Source organism: Lynx rufus, unplaced genomic scaffold, assembly GCF_022079265.1.
Source record: "Lynx rufus isolate CCGP_SWC_20201006 ecotype Redwood Valley unplaced genomic scaffold, mLynRuf1.p SCAF_3, whole genome shotgun sequence".
NCBI classification, from domain to species: domain Eukaryota; kingdom Metazoa; phylum Chordata; class Mammalia; order Carnivora; family Felidae; genus Lynx; species Lynx rufus.
The window spans coordinates 27081467-27102036 of record NW_025814845.1 but is presented as its reverse complement, the minus strand read 5'-3'; the positions used below and the strand labels follow the sequence as shown (position 1 = coordinate 27102036).

Below are 20570 nucleotides of genomic sequence, written 5' to 3'. Positions count from 1 at the left end.
GCTTTTCGGCACTTTCCGGGTAAATTCCCAGAGCGCAAAGTGTTCGGCTCTGGTTTCTGCCCCTTGGATTTCGCTCCCGCGTGTGGGCGTCTAAAAGGAAACCAGAAGCGGGTAAGTGATATAAAAACTCCTTGCTAACGTGATTTGGTCCTGGTGGGTGAGAATCTGCACCGACAACTAGACTCCTCCTTCGGCACCCCGCACCCCGAGATAAAAAGAAGCTGTCCTTTAGCGAGTTTCAGGCACCAAGTTATTTACTCGGCAGAGATAATGAGTTTGCGCGGATCTCTGCGCTTCCCCCGCACCCTGCTGGTTATACACTTTGAGACGACCGGCTTGTTAATTAACTTTAATCACAGTCATTTGGCCTCCACCTGCCTGAACCCAACACCGTACACCGGGACCTGTCGGCAGTCAGTTTACTAGATTGATCTTTCATTTTAGTTTGGAGACAAGTCTCTTGGGAGAATGGGTGAGCCATCTCATTTAGTAAAAAGTAAGTTCGCCCGGGCTTGTTTTCTTAAACACTTTCCTCACCTCCTTTTGGCGATCTGGAGTTCTTTTGATTTGAGGGAATGCTTTGTGAAATGATGTTGTGAACTTTATCCTTTGATGATTAGAGGAAAAATAGAAGCAAGTTTGTGTAGAATCATGACATTTTTTGGCTTTTGCGGGTTTGTGTAGTGATAGGAACAATTTTTTTTTTTTTTTTTCAAGGTTGCCCTTGAAATAGGCCGCTCAGTGGAATATAGCCTTCTGGTTAAAAAAAAAAAAAAGAAAAAGAAAAAAAAAACGTATCGAGAAGGAAACTATTTTTAAAAGTACATTTAATCGGATGTCACTGTGATTACCAATAATAGTATTGTACTTACAAGCTCAGTATTGATTTCCCCCGCACTTAAGCACTCTACACCCACATGAGTTTGTGGAACTTTGCCCATAAGTAATTGGAAGATGAAGTTAGGGCTGTTTTAAAAAAGGAAGCTAACTTTTTTAAGGGAAAAAGAATCCTGTAAACTTGTAGTTAGGACTTTCATGCACTTACAAGAGAAATGTTGAGGGAAAATTCTCATGACATTACACTGTTTAACAATGTTTAAAAAAGAAAGAAAAGTAAAATGGGTCATGGAACTAAGCTGGAACCTAGAGTGGAAGTGTTTGTTTCCCTGGCCCCTTTTTAAACGCATTTTTTAACAGATACTCATTCAAAGTGGGTCTTAACACCAAGAGTATTTTGTATAGATTTGGTTTGTTAGTACTCAGAGATTTATTTAAATTAAAATGCACCTAGGGGGTAAGTCAGTTGACTTGTTAAAACTTATTTACATGGGCGTGTATGTGTTTGTATTTTTTCTGTCTTCTGTAAACCTGTCAGATTTTATAGTGGTTGCCAAGAAAGGAAACCTGATAGTGTGTGTGTAAAATATGTATTTTGCTGTTGGTGTATTTAAAGATAAATTCTTAATCATCTGATATTACTACACGTTTCTAGCAGTTTAAGACCCCGATATTCAATTAATCCTTTTCAACTCAACTATAGATAGTTACTCTAAGTACAGGAATCAGATTACAATGAATTGCAATTTTCTTGGAAATGTTTACATTAATACTATGAAACTATGAAGTTTTAAAAACCCTAGAACTCAGGGTTATAGATTTCATGATATCCAAGACTTTTTTTTTTTTTTTTAATACCCCGCCTTCCTGTAACTTTGAGAAAGTTTGCTGAAAGATGTTATGAAATTGCCAAGTATTATGATGGTCGTTGCTTTCGTAGCTTTCTTTTAATATGTTTTTTTTTTCTCATTTACTTATAGACTCATTTATTGGATCCAGTGTTGGCACTTGCTAAGTTGAGGGCTTTTTGGAATTCTCTGTAAAATATTAATTATGTAGGGAACTTTTTATTAATGTTGGAAATATTTCTTAGCTTTGACCAAACGTGAATTGATGAGAGATTAGAGGCTATGAGATGTCCTTTTAATCCTTTCTGTGAAGTCTTGGATCCCTCTAGTTTGTTATTTTAGGGTTTTTTTTTTTTTTTTTTAATTGGCCAGATTAAGCCAATGGTGATGGCTAAGCCATTTTACTCACTTACTTTGTTGAAGTCAATTGTATTCTATTTATAAGGTCATTCCTAGTATAAGAATAAGCATATATCTTTACCCATACTATGAGGAAACAAAGGAATCCTGATCTGGGTTGGAGTAGTCATTTTGAGCAGTTTCAGCGGTAAAAACTACCAGTGAAGAGGTGGGAAGAATTATTTTCCTATCTTATTCCATTTGTATGCAGAGTAGATGTGTAGGTGAGGGGATACTCAGGGAAGGACTAATAAGATGGTGAATATGCCCTCATGGTTCTTACAAAAATGGGACGCATAAAAGGACTATACAGGTTATATTACATAGCTTTAGGAAACGGAAACATCGTTAATCAATTTGAAGTTGGAGAGATGATCAGGGAAGAGCAGAAGAGAGGTGGGATCTGCATGCTGATTATAAAGTGTCTTGGGCTCCTGGGGGGCGGGGATGGTAACAGTCATTGCTGAGTCTCTTTCCTAGTATCTTGATAAAGTTCAGAATGCTTAGCCTGCTATTCAAGGTCATAGCCAACTCCAGCTTCCTTTTCTGGCATCACCTTTTATTACTTCTTGAACCTTAGGTCCAGCTGTTCTCATCTCCTTGCTGTTATAACCTGAAGACCTCTCCCTCCGTGCCCCCTTTATGGCATATCTTCTGCTTCAGATAGTGCTGTCTCCATCCCCATTTCTTCCTACTTGAGATTCCCCTCTTAGCCCCTTCACTGATCACTCCTTCCTCAGAGCTGTGAATGGCTGCATATTTCACTTGCCTTCCTGGAATTAATTTGAGATTTTTAGAGTTCCCTAGCACTCATGAAAGATGATGGTTCTACTTCTCTATGTAATTAATAGTAAAGCAATATTTAAAATGTAAACCATGTGAAAGTCAAAGTCACAAAATTAGATTTTTTATTATTATTTATGCACTTTTCGGGGGGGTACCTCAGCATTCCATTTTCGATATTTCTTCTTTACTGGCACTTACCAGAGTGGTAAAGTAATGATTGTATGTGTGCTATTTTATTTTGTTTAGTTCTGTCTCATCATAAGACTTTTAAACTCTTTGAGAGAAGACATTGCATCTTCACTTTCTTTATGGCACTTAATGCTGCTCGCAAATGGGAGAATGGTTGCTGTAATCTTGAACTGCAAATATTTCCCACTGTTATTACTCTTGGAGAGAGTAGTTAGTTTTCCTCAAATATTTATTGAATGAATAAATGTAAATAAATGAGTCAGTAAGTTGGAAGACATTTGCTGAGATATCCTCTCTTCTTAAGAAAAAGAGACTTTGACAGTAAGAGAACCAATAGGAGTGAGCTCCCAAATTCAGCTGGAAAAGAGGTCAGGGGACTATTTATAAATGCAGAGAGAAGAGACGTTCACAGTAGGCTATTTTGAAACATCTGGTTGTTAGTTTAACAATGCAACTCAAATTCAGAGCAATGGTGGGGTTTAAGTTTATACTAAAAATTTAGAATTAAACATATGTATGATAAAGTACACATAGCATAAGGGTAAATTTTTAAAAATCTTTCTATTGATCTGTAATATCCTACTAGTTTTGACCTGACTAAATTAAAACAATGCTCAGGGCAGCATGAAATGGAACAGAATCCTGAAGAATATGTGCCCATGTTCTTATCAAGAGATCGAAGTGGTCTCATTCTTCTTTCAGCTAAATGTCGCTGGTTGTAGAGGGGTAGCAGGGAGCTGGCACTGGGCAGAAGCAGGTGCCCAGCTAGGGGCACACAGGTAGGGCTCCTCCGCCATGATGCAGGCTTTGGCTTACTGCTTTTCACTGTCCCCACTTCTGCTCTTGTACGAACTCAGCACGATGAAACCTTTCTGGTTGTTGAAGAATTATGGCTCTCCTTTAAAGATCTGTGAATTAGAACTGACAACAAGTTTCAGACATTAGCCAGTTAAAATCTAGGTGGATAGCTTGAGAGAGAAAGACTGAAGCCAAGAACATTATCAAGTACATAACTATTGAGATTATTACCGAAAACACCTAAACCTAGGTATTATGGAACCTATTGGTAACTTCTTGTGATAAGGAAGTGAACTATCACTTCTAGCCTTCACTGAATGTGGAAATGAATCCTAAGTTCTAGATTTTGAAAGAGTTGTACTTTTGAGATTGCACAGTAAATAAAATAATCAAAATGCAACTTACACAATTCTTTCTCCTTGATCCAAGCTGCAGAATGCTTTTGCCCAAGCTCTGGCTATTTTCAGCTCAAACCTCAGTTACTTTCCATCCAGCAGACACTAATTAAATGTTTATTGCTTGCCAGGGACTGTTACAAGATCTTTATGCATAGTTACTCATTTCATCCTCAAAACAGCTCTGTGAGGTAGGCACTATTGTCCTGACGGTGGTGAGGCTCAGAAAAATAAAGGAACTTCCCTAAGGTCTTGCAGCTAGCGCATGGTGGAGCTGGGATCACCGGTAATCCCTGTGCTGTGTCCTCTGTTCACTGTCCTCTCTGTACCACTGCCTGGTGGAAGAGGGGATGGAATAGGTAGGGAAAGCTCACGGATGTGGTGGTAGATAGTGTAAGACCTGAACTGGCCTCTAAAGGAAAGAAAAGAGCTCTAAATGTGTACAGGGAATTCAGTTTGAATAAAAGGAAGCTGGCCCAAACCTTCTAGTCTGTCTCCCTAGCTCCTTATTGTGGTAAAAACAAAATAAAACATGCAGCATAAAATTTGCCATCTTTACTATTTCACGGGGTATAGTTGGGTAGTAAGTAGATCTACGTTGTTGTGAAGTAGACTTCCAGAACTTTTTCATCTTGTAGAACTGAAACTGCACACCCACGAGACACCCGCCCCCCCTCCGCCGGCCCTTTCTACGAATTGGAGTACTTTAGATACCTCACAGAGGTGGAATCATGCAGTATCTATCTTTTTGTGACTGCCTTATTTCACTCAGCAAAAAGTCCTCAAGGTTTGTCCATATTATAGCACATTGCAGAATTTCCTTCCTTTTGAAGGCTTCATAGTATTCAGTTGTATGTGTACTCTACATGTGGTTATCCATCAGGGAACATTTGGGTTGCTTCCACTCCTTACCTCCTTTGGCATCACATTTAAAGTTAAACCTTTAAAACTTCTGGGACAGTACTTCAGTACTTTCTATTCTAGTCAAGCTGCATTTTTGTTTTTGTCCACCATTGACTGTTCTCGTGGGTGGTGACTACTTACTTTGGCTATATTTGATTATCTGATTTTGGCTTCCTACTGTTTTATTATATAGCGCCACAGTGGCTGTCTTTCTGCAATGATAGATGCAAAATAAGTTTTAATAAGCAATTTTATGTTACTTTTGCTTCACATAGTAATTTCAAAGATCTTTTCCCCTAATTTGTCACTTTGTCTTAAATCCCACACAAGTAGAAGTGAATGAATGTAGGCTTTCTTTTTTAGCTACTTTCATGGACACATATACCCACAATCAAACTGAAAAGGTATATAAGACTTGAGCTTGCAAGACATGGTGTTTTGAAAAAGAATTTCCGTAGTGACCATAGGTGCTTATGCATAGGAGAGTCAAAGGAGGGGAAAAAATCTGAAGTGCTTGATACCACTCTTTTGTTAAATCCATTTTCTAGCTCTTAGGGGGCATCATGGTTAAGAGCACAGGTTGTAGAGTCAGACCCTGAGAATTCTGGAATTTATTCACTCTTTATCCGTGCTGTGGCTTTGGGTGTGGGGCTTTCCTTCCAAGGCAGTTGTGAGGGTTAGTTGTAGATCCTAAGTAGATGGTGTGTAAACATCCGCAAATATTGGCCATTATTATTAGCAGTATAAGCCTGAGGGAGAATGAAAGACAATGGCTGTGTTTGATGTGTGGGGAGTAGTAGCCTTCAAGGCAGAGAACGTGTCAGTGAAGGTCAGGGCCTGCGGGTGACCACAATCCAGAGAGATGGCCAGGTTGACGGAGCTAGGCTTCCTGTGTGGGATTTAATGGGGGTAGTGTTGCCACAAGCTAAGATATGTGAACGGGTGGTAGGGGAGTGGGGTGCTGAATGACCGATTTGATAGTATTTTGGCAGCTAAGCACTCAGGCTGGAAAAACAAGTTAGGATTCTTGACTCCTGACCCTTTGCAGTCTCTTCTGTACCATGGGATGGAGTAATGTGACAACAAGCAGATTTTCTCTAAAGTACTTCCTCTTCTGCATGATTGTGGGGACCAAAGTGGAATATATCATCTTTATGAATCCTTGGAGTGAATATCTCAGTATTAAACAAGAGTTTCCTTGATATGCAAACACCATGGTACATATTTCTTGTGATTGTAGTGTGTACTGAGGCACAGGTAGAATTCAGTTAAGACCTGTGTCCCACACTAACTTGTTCAGCATGATACCCATGTGGAACTCCCTTAAGGGATTAGCTGTTTCTCCGCAATACGTTTATTCTCAACTTGAAGTCAGGGACAGTTCTCTTATCATCTGTAGTGCCAGGCATCCTATGGGGGTAACTGATTAGTGGTAGAGATTTAGAAGAGCAAAAAGTGTACAGGAGGTTTCTACCTTGGGTATCATTTCAGGGTGTCATAAATCAACTTTACTATCAACTGGTGCCACTCAAACATCATGACAGGCAAAAGAATCTTTTTTCACACATTTCTGGGTTTCCCCCTGTGGGATAGTTTCACTCCATTGGGAACCACTGTTCTGGAATACAGTAAACTCTCATTGTTCTTCAAATCAGTAAGATTCGTATTGATAACTTTGAAAAGTTTCATTATTCGTGTGGTAACCTAGTTTCTCTTTATTTGGTAGATATTTTCAGTCTTGTGATTCTGTGATTATTAAGCCTGTTTTGACACAGTTGCACTTTCTAAACATTCTAATGTTATGTTTCTGATTTTAAGAAGGTGAACTTTAAAGTTATGACAACATTCATTTGTATGGTACTTTTTTTCTCCCATAAGATATTAGAATCAGGCAAGTACCAGCACTGAATACTTTAATGACTTCATGGATTCATGAAGTGACCCATGGTTTTCAATTTTTTTCTTTCTTTGCTCAGTTGGGGGGAGGGTATGACAAAGCTCCCCTGGTGGTGGGTGATGGGGAAGAGCTCACTGGGGGGTTTACCTTACTTGAGGCTTTAGGAGAGGGACGGCTATTCCACAGGTGGTTTAGAATGCTTCCAGCTAACTTTCTACCCGCCCCCCCCCCCCATTCCTATGGATTGGAGGATTCTGTATTTGAATCTTGTCTCTGTTTCTGACAAGTTTGGTGACCTATATAGACAAACGTTAAAACTGTATGTATTTTACACTTTCCATTTTATTTATTTTTTAATTTTATTTATTTGTTTTTGAGAGAGAGAGAAGGCGAAACAATGAGCAGAGGAGAGGCAGAGAGAGAGGGGGAATAGAGGATCCAAAGTAGGCTCTGTGCTGACATCAGAGAGCCCGATGTGGGGCTTGAACTCACGAACCATGAGATCATGACCTGAGCCAAAGTAGGAAGCTTAACAGCCTGAGCCACCCAGGCACCCCTATGCTTTCCATATTAAATACTCTCAAAGCTGTGAAAAAGTCTTTTTATTGAATACATGCTATGTACCAGATGGTGTTCAAAGGCTAGAGCAGTGAACAGTACACGAGATCTCTGCCTTCTCTGTCCACAGATACCAGGTAGTAACAAAGCCATCAAACAGAGTAAGAGTAGGGAGTAGCAGAGGGAGAGTAGGGAAGGCTTCTCTGAAGTGGCCACATTTGAGCAGAGACCAACCAAAGTGATGGAGGGAGCCATGAGTTGGGGAAGCAGATTTGAAAGAGATACAAGGGTGAGAAGTGAGCTCATGACGTGGGGATAAAACTGAGGCCAACTTGGTGGCAAATGAATGATGGAATGGACAGCCAGGGGATATGAAGTTGGAGAGTCTCACAGGGAGTGACGTGTTATGACTTTTGTTATAAAATGAATCTTTCTGACTGCTGTATGAGACTATACTGTGTGTGTACGGGAGGTGGGGGGGGCAGGACAGAATCAGGTCTATGAATCAGGAAGCGATTGTAGTGGTCTGAGATGGACAAGATAGTGGCCTGGACTAGGCTGTGAGCAGAGGCGGTGAGAAGTAGTTTATGCAGGACAGAGTTTTAAGGTTGAGCTCAATAAGATGATAACATAATGCATTATTAAGTGATCTCCAAGCCAGGCATGGGACGGGTACTTGTAAATGTTATTCCCCTTTTACTTCTTGAAAATTGGTCAGGATAGGATGGAAAAATGTACAAGCACATGTGTAGTGCCAGCAATTTTGCATTCTCTAGACATGTAGTACATATACATCATGCACTGTGTTTCTAAATAAATAATTTGACTGGCATTTATTGGGCAACTTATATGGACTGGTCATCATTTTGGCAAAGTTATTAGTTTATTATGGGATAATAAAAAATAATTATAATGGCAAACACTTAACATTCCTTGTGTGCAGTTAGTATTCTAAGTGCTTCACAACAGCCCTGTGAAATAAGGTCTTGTTACTCCTGTTTTCCTGATGAGGGTGAACTGAGGCCCAGAAAGGTTAAATGCTTGTCCAAGCTTATAGAACTAGTAAGTGGAAGAATTGGGATTTGACCAAGGCTGTTCAGCTCCCAAATCTTTGTTTTGTACTGCTAAACTATCCCACTTCTGTAGGTTACTATGGAATAAGTGGAATATGATTTAATGCTCTAAGAAGTAAATGCTGTAGGAATACAGAGAAGAGAGTTTATTTCTTGTTCAGTAGAGACCTTGTGACAACATTTGAGTTAGACTTTAAATAATGGGAAAGGTTTTAGCTGTGGGGAGATAGTGATGACAGGCATGGAAATAAATATAGTGATGGAAGTATATGTCTACTAAGCACTTAACTTGTACTAAGCACTGTTTGACCACTTAATCTTGACCAGCACTGACATAGCTTTGAGTGTTTCCATTTTCCGGGTAAAGAAACAAACACACAGACATGCGCCGTATTTACACTGCTAGGAAGTGGAGGAGGTTGGGTTTGAGTTTGACACCAGATGGATGGGCAAGGGGTTGGGAGGGATAATCTGTCCTTAGGGGAGGAAAGTGATGAGCTTAGGCTCAGGTGTGATGGTGTAAAGTGTATTTGGGGAATGTGAAGAATTTAAAACTGTAAAATTTTGTTGCACATCCCTCTCATCCCAAGTACAAATTTCTGAGCCTGTTATCAGCCATCATTGCTGCACAGAAGATCCACAGACCAGTTCCTTGGAGAGCCACTGACCCAGAACACAGCATGCATGCCAGTGTGCCCAAGGGGAGGTCAAAGTGCGGAGAGCTTTGATCTCAGTTTAAGGGTGTGCACATCCATCTCTTTGCATCCGATAAGTGTATGGGCTAGAAGAAAGAAGGATCTGGAACACCCTTGAGTAGTCAGACAGTTAAAAAGCCTGGTGACTGAGGGATGGAGCTGTCAAAGTGTAGAAAGGATGGTAGGGCCTGTGGGAGGGAGCCTCTTTCACATCTCGAAAAGGAATTGAGTTCATGTTCAGCATGTTGAATGATGGCAGGGAGGTAGTTTTGAGTAGAACTTTTGGTGTATTCATCCTCGATTCAGCCGCCCAGGAACTGTTTGTGTATACTCCAAGGAAAGGCAAGGGCTTTGTGTAGAAAACGTACATGCAAACATACCATGAAACTAACAAAATGGGCCTCTCAAGTACTTCTTCTATGCCTACTATCTTCTCCTATCACTTAAACAAGTTCCAAGCGCTTTGCAAAGTTCTAGGGTCCTAGTTATAGATGTATATAAAGGAAGGAGGGATTCATTTAAGAGGTTAAGAGGTTGATAGGAAGCCTTCACAGAGAAGATAATACCTGCCTGCCTATTCAGATTCTTCTAAATCATGCATAGGATTGTGCAAAATGTTCAGATTTGCAAGCAGATGGTGCATATGCCAAAGGTATGGGGCTATTAAACAGTTTGTTGCCTTAAGAATGATAATTAACAATAATGAGCTAAAGTGAGCAAGGGATGCTGGTAGAATGTTTGGCATGGTTGAAATTGCTGGAGCTAGTACATAGGAACACCTACCTTGCAGTAAATAATAGGAGGCATGGTATCTGGCACATAATTGATGTTTACATCAATAGTAGCTGCTATTATTGTTATTATTAGACTGAGACCAGACTGTGGTAGGACACGGGAATAAGCTTAGACTTCATCCTGTTGAGGATGTGGAGGGACATGCTAAATTTGGAGTTTTCAGTAGATCACTGATACATGAAGACCGGGCTGAGGGATTTGTTTAGAGACTGTCATAATCCAGGCAAGAGATATGAGTGTGTGAACCATGGTAAGGGCAGTGAGGACAGAGGAGAGTATTAGTCAGTTTGGGCTGCTGCAACAAAATACCACAGACTGTTTGGCTTAACAGAAACAGACGTTTATATTTTCGCAGCTCAGGAGTCGGGGAAGTCCAAGATCAAGGTGTTACCCAGTTTGGCAATAATCATTTCCATTTGTGATGTGCAAAAAAAAAAAAAAAAAAAAAAAAAGAGAGAATGTATTTATTTACAAAATAATTGTGTAGAGCAAGAGTAGTGTATCTGAGACTTAGTTTTGTATAAAGTGTTGAAGTTTAGCTTTCTACTGTTTTTTTTCCCCTGACATTTTGTCATTTTGAATGTGGCAGGGGGATACCTTATTGTCAAAGTCATTTCCTGCCTCGTATCTCTTGTTTGTATTTTTCTTTCTCTGCATCCACAGTGCTGTCTGAGGATAATACGTGCTTTCCCTTTTTTGTGTGTACGTGTGTGTCAGTGTTTGCCGATATTTTTAAATAGTGGAGACAATAGCTTTTGGCCTTTTGGCAGATAAGACATGCAGTGTCTGAGTGGTGTCTCTTGGAGAGTTATTTTGAAATGTGATTTTCAGAGACAGCGCATTAACACTTGTTCAGATAAATTGACCTAGATTGGGTGAGTCTCATTTTACTATTTCAGCATATGTTATGCATGTTCTCTACTTTTTTTTCTTTTTGTGGAAGCATAATATACAGGAGTGTGCACATATCCTACATTTTCACAAACTGAACACAGTCACAGAAACAGCACCTAGATAAATGGACTTAAAAAAATTTAATGATGTTGTTTGGGAGTAAAATGAACCTATGTACATCTGCTATGTAGAAAGGAAAATGTGACCTTTAGACTTTCTTCCCCCCCTTTCGTATTATTTCCTGTTACCGAATGTATTTACATATTATTCAGGCAGTTTTATCTTGTATATCAATATTGTGCATACAATGCTACTGCATTTTTCGAGTGAAAATTATTAACCTGAGAAATGTATTCTAACTGTGCTTTTTAAGAGTGTCTTTGCAGAAATGTATTAAAGGGTAGGGTTGTTCATATCTAGTTACTGTTAAGAAAAATTTTCTAAAATTTGGAAATCAAAAAGGACATGTATAGCATGTTCTTTCAATGCATTGTGTGGGGGTATTGTTTAACAGGCCCACCCTAGGGGTATTTATTTCTAATTTTGTGCTCTACTTTCTATGTGCTGTTTGATTAGAGCCCTGAACTGGGAAGTTATCTGTTAGCTTATAGATTTTTGTCGGGTAGAGAGATAACCCCAAAGGTTATGGTTTTATTGCCCTGTAGGACATTAACCAGTTTTTTAAATCTAACCTACTAATCTTAGTCTTAACATGAAAAAAAAAAAAAGTCTTTTCTGTCTAAACCTATTGCACAAATGTTCCTGGAAACAGTCTTACCATCTTACTGGTTCCTTCATTAATGGGTTGAATAAATTATTTGACACATGTTCATTTTATATTTGTGGGAAAGTTGTTTTTTACTTTTTGAAAATCATCATTTGATCCCACCATGGCATTTCTGCCTTGTATCCTCACACTTTACCTAGGAATTGACTCTCTGGGGCATGCAGAGTAATGGCAAAGATTCTAAACTCTGAGTGAGTGAAAGTAATTATCCTCGTTTCTATTGTGTTTCTCCAGAGAAAGTTTATCATGTCAGACTAGGTTTTCATAACTAAAATATCCTAATCCATTAATATTCTTTTCTTTTTCAGGCTTAAGCACATAAAACATTCACTGTGAAGAAAATAACATTTTGAGACATTTCTCTGTTGCGAGTGATAGAGGAAAAACCAATACAGAAGTGGACTTTCCTGTGTGTATCTCCTTGTACTGCTTTTGATAACTCAGGAATGAAGCCACCATTATGTCCTCAGTCAGTGAAGTAAATGTTGATATCAGAGATTTCCTAATGAGCATTAATTTGGAGCAGTATCTCCTACGCTTCCGCGAGTTTGGTTTTGATACTGTGAAGGACTGTGCGGCAGTCAATGACAGCGTGCTGCACAAAATTGGAATATCACCTACAGGACACCGGAGGAGGATACTGAAACAGTTGCAGATAATCTTGTCAAAAATGCAAGATATCCCAATATATGCAAATGTTCATAAAACAAAGAAGGACGATGAGACTTCAAAGGTTCCCCATGCTCCATTCTCTGATGGGAGTAACTCCGTAGATCTTTCAGATGCAGGTGGTATTCAGGCACCTAGCCCAACGCAGTGGGAGACTGTTACCAAAACTCTTGATCAAAATGATGTTAGTGTAGAAAATAGCCAGTCTCTTAAATCAGATGATAAGCTGTCTCTTCCTAAACACAACTTTCCCCTTCCAGAAGAAGAACCACACCCGAGTTTGAATTATTTTCAGCATACTTTATCTGGTAGTGAAAATATTAAAGGAGAATCTTTGATTACAGAGATAACTATGGATTGCACAATTGAAGAGCAACAAACAAACAGAGCTGATTTGATCTCAGAAAATGTGAACCAGCTTCCTGATGTAGACTCTGAATGCCTTTCTTCCCTCCGCCCATCAGTATCAGAGGCAAATTCTGGAAGTGGAACTAATGGTTTATTAGAAAGATCACTGCCGTCCCCATTCTTTCAATTTCAAGGAGAGATGGTTGTAAATGATTTGTATGTTCCATCGTCACCAATCCTAGCACCCATGAGAAGCCGTAGCAAGCTGGTTTCAAGACCATCTAGATCTTTTCTGCTAAGACATCGTCCTGTACCAGAGATTCCAGGGTCTACAAAAGGAATTTCAGGGAGGTAAGAGTTTTTATGATGAGCCCTAAGTATTCAATTTGAGTGAATTTAGTTGCTTGTAATGAATATTTTTAGGATTGGTAAATTTGACGTCTATTAATTTGCCTATTCAATGAACCTTTTTTTCCTTCTAAAATGAGAACGTGTCATTTCTTTTGTACACTGTTTCCCAGAGTCTATTTCTAACTTATAACTGCCTGGGACTCGTTAGTTTTCTTCCATTTAAATGGGGGAAAGTCCCTTCCTCTAATTTTACCTGGCAGTTCCTTCCCATGCCTGCCTTCACACCTGGTTTTAAATTCTTCCATGAGGGCAATTCTTCTATTTGAATTGTTGACTCTGTCTCCTGACTGGATTATTTGTCCTTCAGCGGCGGCCATGTTTCTTTTTTTTGTTTTTTTGTTTTTTTAAACATTTATTCATTTTTTTGAGAGAGGGGGAGGGGGAGGGGCAGAGAGAGAGAGGGAGACACAGAATCCAAAGCAGGCTCCAGGTTCTGAGCTGTCAGCACAGAGCCCACCTTGGGGCTGGAACCCACGAACCGCGAGATCATGACATGAGCTGAAATCAGATGCTTAACTGACTGAGCCACTCAGTCGCCCCAGGGGCCATGTTTCTAACGTTTGTATCTCTACTGCTTGACACAATGCATTGGCATGAATTAGTAATTCAAGATACATGTAGGGAGCACCAGCTTGGTTCTGGTCACTGTGCTCGGTGGGGAGGTAGAGAGGAACGAAGGTGCTTGAAGTGTAGCGTAGGAGACAGATGGTAACAGTACAGTGTGAAATCCGGTTCACTGGAACCGGAATTCTAAAGAGGGGCCCACCAGCATTGCATGTTGGGTTGTTAGTACTTTGAGGTAACTGCGGAGGCTAAGTGCTGACTTAACAGCAGAGAGAACTTTCGTCCCTTTCTCAGGGTTACACCTAAAATAGTTGTGGTTTTCTCCAGGGTTGTGGTGGGATGTTTTTCTTTTTTTTTCTTTTTCTTTCTTTTTTTTTTTCTTCATTAAAAGCTAACACTTGTCTCTTTGCTGGGAGTCATGAGGTTGTTCGACTGTTAACTGCTGTGGTACTAGATGTAATTATGGATTTCCTGCACAGGCTCTAGGCTGGCATTTCTGCCATACCCTCCTTCCCTGCTTGTTTCCACTCTACCCTTACTGCTGGTACTGTTGCCTGTGGACATCTTTGGTAATTACAGTGCAAAATCCTGGTTGTATTTGCAGGAGAAAATGCAGAAGTTTAGTATTTGCCAAAGAAAATGTGGCAATTTACAGGACTGTTGATTTAAGAACCTCTCATTAGAGCATAAACTCTTTGAGGGAAGAGATCCTGTGTACTTTGTCTTTGTCTCTTGGCATCCCTCGTGCCAACAGCAAAGTCTAGTCTTTCCTTGGGAATCAGTAGTAATAGTGTCCTTTATTAAACATCCTAGGAGCCAGTTTGTTTTATAATTTCCTGTGGGTTATCTAAATCTCTCAGTGGCACTGGAGGTATTATTCCTACATTTTCTTAGGTAATTGAGCCCTAGGCTGATTTTGACAGGATCACATGAGTGGTAAACTGGAGTTTCATTCCAGTACATCAGACTCTAGAACCCACATACTTTCTTAACCACTCATTTAGGAAATATTCTTAAAAATATTCACTGCATATATGAGAAAGTATTACTTAGGAATGTAGAAGGTTACCAATTTTTGTATGACACTGTAGTTTTAAAATATTTTGCTAATTTTAAACAAAGTGAGGGCGGTTTGCCATGAGTATACACATTAAAATTGTGTCTTTGCCAGAACAGAATCCTTTGGGGAGTTGTAAGGATAACTTCACACAAGAAACATTTGGCTTAAGTTTTAAAAGGTGCTATTTTTTCATAAGTTCTTGAGAAACTTGATGTTTCTTCATTTGTAAGCGTAAGCTTTATATCATATGAAAGACTTGTAATTCACATTGTTTGTGAGTATGAGTCTTTGAAAATGAGAATTGAAATAATGTTAAAATTAGTAAATAAGTTAGTCCTAGTTGCATCATAGCCCTGCCAGGTTACCCCTCATAACCTTTCTTCTTTGATTATGGCGGTAAATGGTAACCCTGCATCTGTGGTACTCAAATCATACAATGAGAAACTAAATTATTTTCAGACTTCACTTGTATTTTTCCTTGCGGTCCTGGCCTGAATTGCAAATAGGAATTTTGCAAGATTTTAAAATGTCATAATATGAGTTTTAAAATAAAACTGTGGATTATATAACCTGAGATTCTCTGTAATCAGATTACATCTAAATGATATTTTAGTACATTTCTGGATATACCAAATAAAAATATTTCTTTGTGGCCAATGCTTTTAACATAATTTCTTTACTAAACATTTCATGTATCTGTTAAAAGGTATATATGATGTTGGATGCGTTCCTTGTGTGAAGCCTTCTGTTTTTGTCTCCCTGGACATCAGTTCCTCCCCAGCTGCCTCTTCCCTCCTTATTTATCTGACAAAATGGACACTCTGGTCAAATGGATTATCTTTGTCCTTGCCTTCAGTTTTTCCTGAATTCCTGCCTGCTTCTTTTCTTGGAAAGGCTGGGCTAGGTGGGGCTATTGAGCAATGAACCTCAGGATCTCTTTTTAACCTTTCTTGAGGGCCAGGGCAGAACTAGGCTTAAAGAGCTGGCTCTTCCCTTATCACTTTCACCTGGAGGTTTCCCATGGAGGCCTCCAAGCAGGAAATGAGGTCCAGCATCTTACCATTTCCCTGGGAGTCATGGGTGTGTCCTGTGATCCTTCCGGGAGCCTCCTCTTCTGTGCTCAAGACAGGAAAGAACAAGATCTTTTAGCTACTAAAGAGGTACCTTTCTTACCCTCCTTCCCAGTTTAAAGATTTTCATACGTCTCGCATGCAACTGTTTTATCCTTGACACAAGTCACAAAGTCCTTCTCTTTTAGGTATTGTGCCTCTAAATGTTTTTAGGGAAGGGGAAATAAGGAAGCAGAGATGGGGTGCAGGAAGATGAAAGGCGGGGCTGCACAGTGATTGGAGGACATCTGTTATAATTTATTGTTAAGACTGGTGTACCATATTGACTGAAGGGTCTTTGAAAGTTTGAAATCTAAACCTGAAGTCTCCAGGCTTCTTTGAACTTTTTATTAAAAATAACAATCTTCGATATTTTTCTCTAGATATACATAGATGTGATACAGACATTAGAAATGGATAACCCTATTTTAAATTTTTTTTTTTTTTCAACGTTTATTTATTTTTGGGACAGAGAGAGAGACAGAGCATGAATGGGGGAGGGGCAGAGAGAGAGGGAGACACAGAATCGGAAACAGGCTCCAGGCTCTGAGCCATCAGCCCAGAGCCTGACGCGGGGCTCGAACTCACGGACCGCGAGATCGTGACCTGGCTGAAGTCGGACGCTTAACCGACTGCGCCACCCAGGCGCCCCTGGATAACCCTATTTTAGACTTTAATGTTGAAAGATATTTAAGCAGAAAATGTACAGAAAAGTCTTAAGCAGTGGTTGGGTGCATTGAATAAGAAAAATACAGAAACTCATCCCATCTTTTCCATGTTCAAGAAAAACTTCACATTTCATGTTATAGCAGAAAAATGCTTAGCAATCCAAAATTCTTTATATGCCTTTAAAATGTCTTCTTTTTAAATTCTGTGAAAAAATAGGCTGATTATTTTAATATTTTCAAAATTTGGACTTCACCTAAATTTTGACAAATCAAAATGTAAGTAGTTAATAGTTTGATTTATTCTTAGAGGATAATGATATCTGTCTGCTTCAGATTTTTTATAAGTAAAAAGACATTAGGTTTATACTTTTTATTTCATAATATAAAAAGCACCACTTTGAAAATCTGTGTTCTTAAATTCCAGTTATTTAACATACAGTGTAATATTAGTTTCAGGTGTAGAGTATAGTGATTCAATAATTCCACATGACACCCAGTGGTCATCACAACAAGTGCACTCCTTAATCTCTATCACCTATTTTACCCATGCCTCCACCCACCTCCTTTCTGATAACCATCACTTTGTTCTCTGTAGTTAAGAGTCTGTTTCTTGGTTTAACTCCCTCTTTCTTTTACCCCTCCCTGCTTGTTTGTTTTGTTTTCTTAAATTTGTCATATGACTGAAATAATAGAGTATTTGTCTTTTTCTGACTTATTTAGTATCATACTGTTTAGTTCCTCCATATCATTGCAAATAGCAAGATTTCATTCTTTTTGATGGCTGAATAATATTCCATTTTATATATAAGTACCACATCTTCTTTATCCATTCATCAGGCACTGGACACTTGGGCTGTTTCCATAATTTGGCTATTATAGATAATGCTGCAGTAAACATCAGGGTACATTTATCCGTTTGATTTCGTATTTTTGTATCTTTGGGTAAATACCTAGTAGTGCAATTGATGGATCAGAGGGTAATTCTATTTTTAACATTCTGAGGAACCTCCCTACTGTTTTCTAGAGTTGCTGTACAAGTTCACATCCCCACCAACAGTGGAAGAGGGTTCCCCTTTCTCTACATCCTCACCAATATCTATTGTCTCATATGTAGTTGATTTTAGCTCTTCTGACTTGTGTGAGGTGATATCTCTTTGTAGTTTTGATTTGTATTTCCCTGATGATCAGTGATGTTGAGCATCTTTTCATGTGTCTCTTGGCCATCTAGATACCTTCTTTGGAAATATGTCTATTCATGACTTCTGCCCATAAAAAAATACATTTTGAGATGCAATTTTTGCTAGTTTAAAGAACTGTTTGAGGGTAATAATGTAGACTTTTGTGTTGTAATCCATCTGTACTTATCATTTATTCTTTTCCTGAGGACATCTTTTTGGGAACGTCTTGGATTGAGACTTAAATATCTGTGCATTATAAATTTCACATTCTTAGTCTGTGCTGTAGTTAATAGACTCATGTTTTCTGAAATCAGATTTGTGTGTTTAGTTAGATATATGTAACCTCAAGGCAGTTTTAAACTGCTGCCTAATGATCGTGAATTTCTTTTGAATTCAATTCTGTAATGATCCGTAGTTAGTCCGTTGTAGTTAGTTTGTTATGAATTGCAAGAATTGCATTTTTTAAAAACATTCTGTGAAATGATGGTCCATTTATGGTGTATAATTATTTTTTGGTGTGGCTGCCTTGTCTAAGTAACAGGTAAGTGTGGATCATAAAGGGAGATCTTTAACATTAATTAACCTTCATAGCACTGCTTTTCTTGGTTATTTTAGTGGTTTAAAATATATTAAAAAATAATATCTGTATTATGCTAAAGATTCACTTTGGTAACCAGAGGCCTTTTTTTTTTTTGCAACTTGGTGTTTTAATATTATATTTGAGATTTATCCACATTGATGCACATACTTTATGTAATAATTGCTGTGTAGTATTTTACTAAAAAAAAAAAAACAAAAACAACACACGGTTATTCCTCTACTAGGTTGATGACATGTTTTCTCTATCACAAAGAAGAGTGTGAATACTTTTCAGGACTTCAAGAAACAAATGTGCACATAAAGTTTACCAGAAGGACCATTTTCTCCTCTAATAAAAATGATAATTGGTTCATTCTTGCTGTTTATATTGTGAAGGGCACACCTTATGCTCCTTAAAAGGATTTTTTCATTAAACCTCATAATATTCCCGGGAAGCAGGCCTGGGAATTAATCTCCTTCAGTAAATGAGGAAACCAGGCTCAGGACTGTTAGGTAACTTGACCAAGGTCACGAAAGCATAATTAATGAGAAGGTGATAACTACTGCTTTTCTTAATGGTTTTTTAATTTTTATAAATCAACCATGCTTTTATATGTTAAATTAAAAAAGCAACCTACAGTTTTTAGGATAACTGGTGGGAAGATAATAGGGCAGAAAGAGGCAGAAAGGAAAGAATGGGGGCTTTGCCTCTTGCTAGCTGTGGACTTGGGCTGGGAGAGCCTCCTTTAGGACAACTGGTTTTATGTCATAGAGCTGTTATGAGGATGAAATATGAGATGCAGATATATATAAATTGCTAACATAATGTTTTGGGCATAATAGATATTAGAATATAAAATAGCTTGTGATAACTTATTCATAGGTAAATGAGAATATAAATTACTGATGGCTGGTTTTCAAAGTAACTTTTTCTCCTGTGTTGAGCTAATCTTTCATCAACACTAGATCAAATGAAGTTGGTTGATAGATTCAGTAATTTCTTGCAGTTGGATACTGAGTATCATAATTAAAACCACAAACATTTTTCTTTACATTTCATATGACTAATAGTAAAACCAGCAAAATATGCTTTAAAGCACCACTAATATATTTAAAATTCTTCTAATTTGTCTTTAAACATGTTTTCAGTATATTTATAATGTATGTTAATATTTACTAATTTTATTAAATACTTATATATTAAATACATACATAATTTTCTTTTTTGGTTTTGATTTTTTTTTAATTTAAGAAATCTTTGTATACTCCAAGGTTGCAAAGATTTTCTTGCGTGTATTTCCACAAGTTTTAGAACATTAGCATTAACATGTAGGTCTAAACTCCATTTCAAGTTCACTTTTGTATATGGTATGAAATAATGGTTGTTGTTCATTCCTTTTTTCATGAAGATATCCAGTTGTTCCAGCAACACTTGTTGAAAAGACTATCCTTTCCCCATTCAATTGCTTTCACATTTTTTCAGAAATCAGTGGACCGTAGATGTGTGGGAGTTAGGTGGAATTGTTATTTTGTTCCATTAATTTATGTGTTTATCCTTTCACCAATTATACACTGATTTGATTGCTATAGATTTAAGAGTAAATATTGAAACTGTACAGTATAAATCTTCCAACTTGTTCTTCTTTTAAATATTTGACCATAGTAGGTTATTTGTATGTGCATGTACATTTTAGAGTCATCTTGTCAATTTCTATATAAAAGCTCATTGGAATTTTGTTTGGTATTATGTTGACCCTGTATATCAACATGTGGAGAATTAACATCTTAACAACACTGAGTTTTCCAATCCAATAACATGGTATATCTATCTATTTTGGTCTTTTTAAATTTTTCAGTGTTACGTGGTTTTCAGTGTGCAGATCATGCCCATGTTTGGTAAATTTACCCCTATTTCATGTTATTGATATTATTGATATTATTTCATGTTATTGATATTTCATGTTATTGATATTATTATAAAATTTGTATTTCAAACTATTTTTCCAGTTGCTCAATGCTAGCATTTAGAAATACTATTGAATTTGTTAATATCTTCCCCTTATCCTGGGACCTTGCTAGGCTTACTAGTTTGAGAATCTTTCTGGCAGATTCCTTAGGATTTTCTACTTA

At 38.1% G+C, this 20570-nt stretch overlaps 1 protein-coding gene across 4 annotated transcripts in view; it reads left to right on the top strand.

Annotated features, from left to right (window-relative positions):
* The window catches only part of ARAP2 (ArfGAP with RhoGAP domain, ankyrin repeat and PH domain 2), a 212949-nt gene that overhangs the window by 23543 nt on the left and 168836 nt on the right, over positions 1–20570 (top strand). For 3 of the 4 annotated variants that reach the window (XM_047092177.1, XM_047092176.1, XM_047092179.1), the window contains exon 3: positions 12163–13222. In XM_047092177.1, the coding sequence (XP_046948133.1) occupies positions 12315–13222 (908 nt within the window). In that variant the 5' untranslated portion in view covers positions 12163–12314. Of the gene's footprint in view, positions 1–70; positions 112–12162; positions 13223–20570 lie in introns of those variants that run through there. The other variant, XM_047092178.1, reaches the window with a different exon arrangement.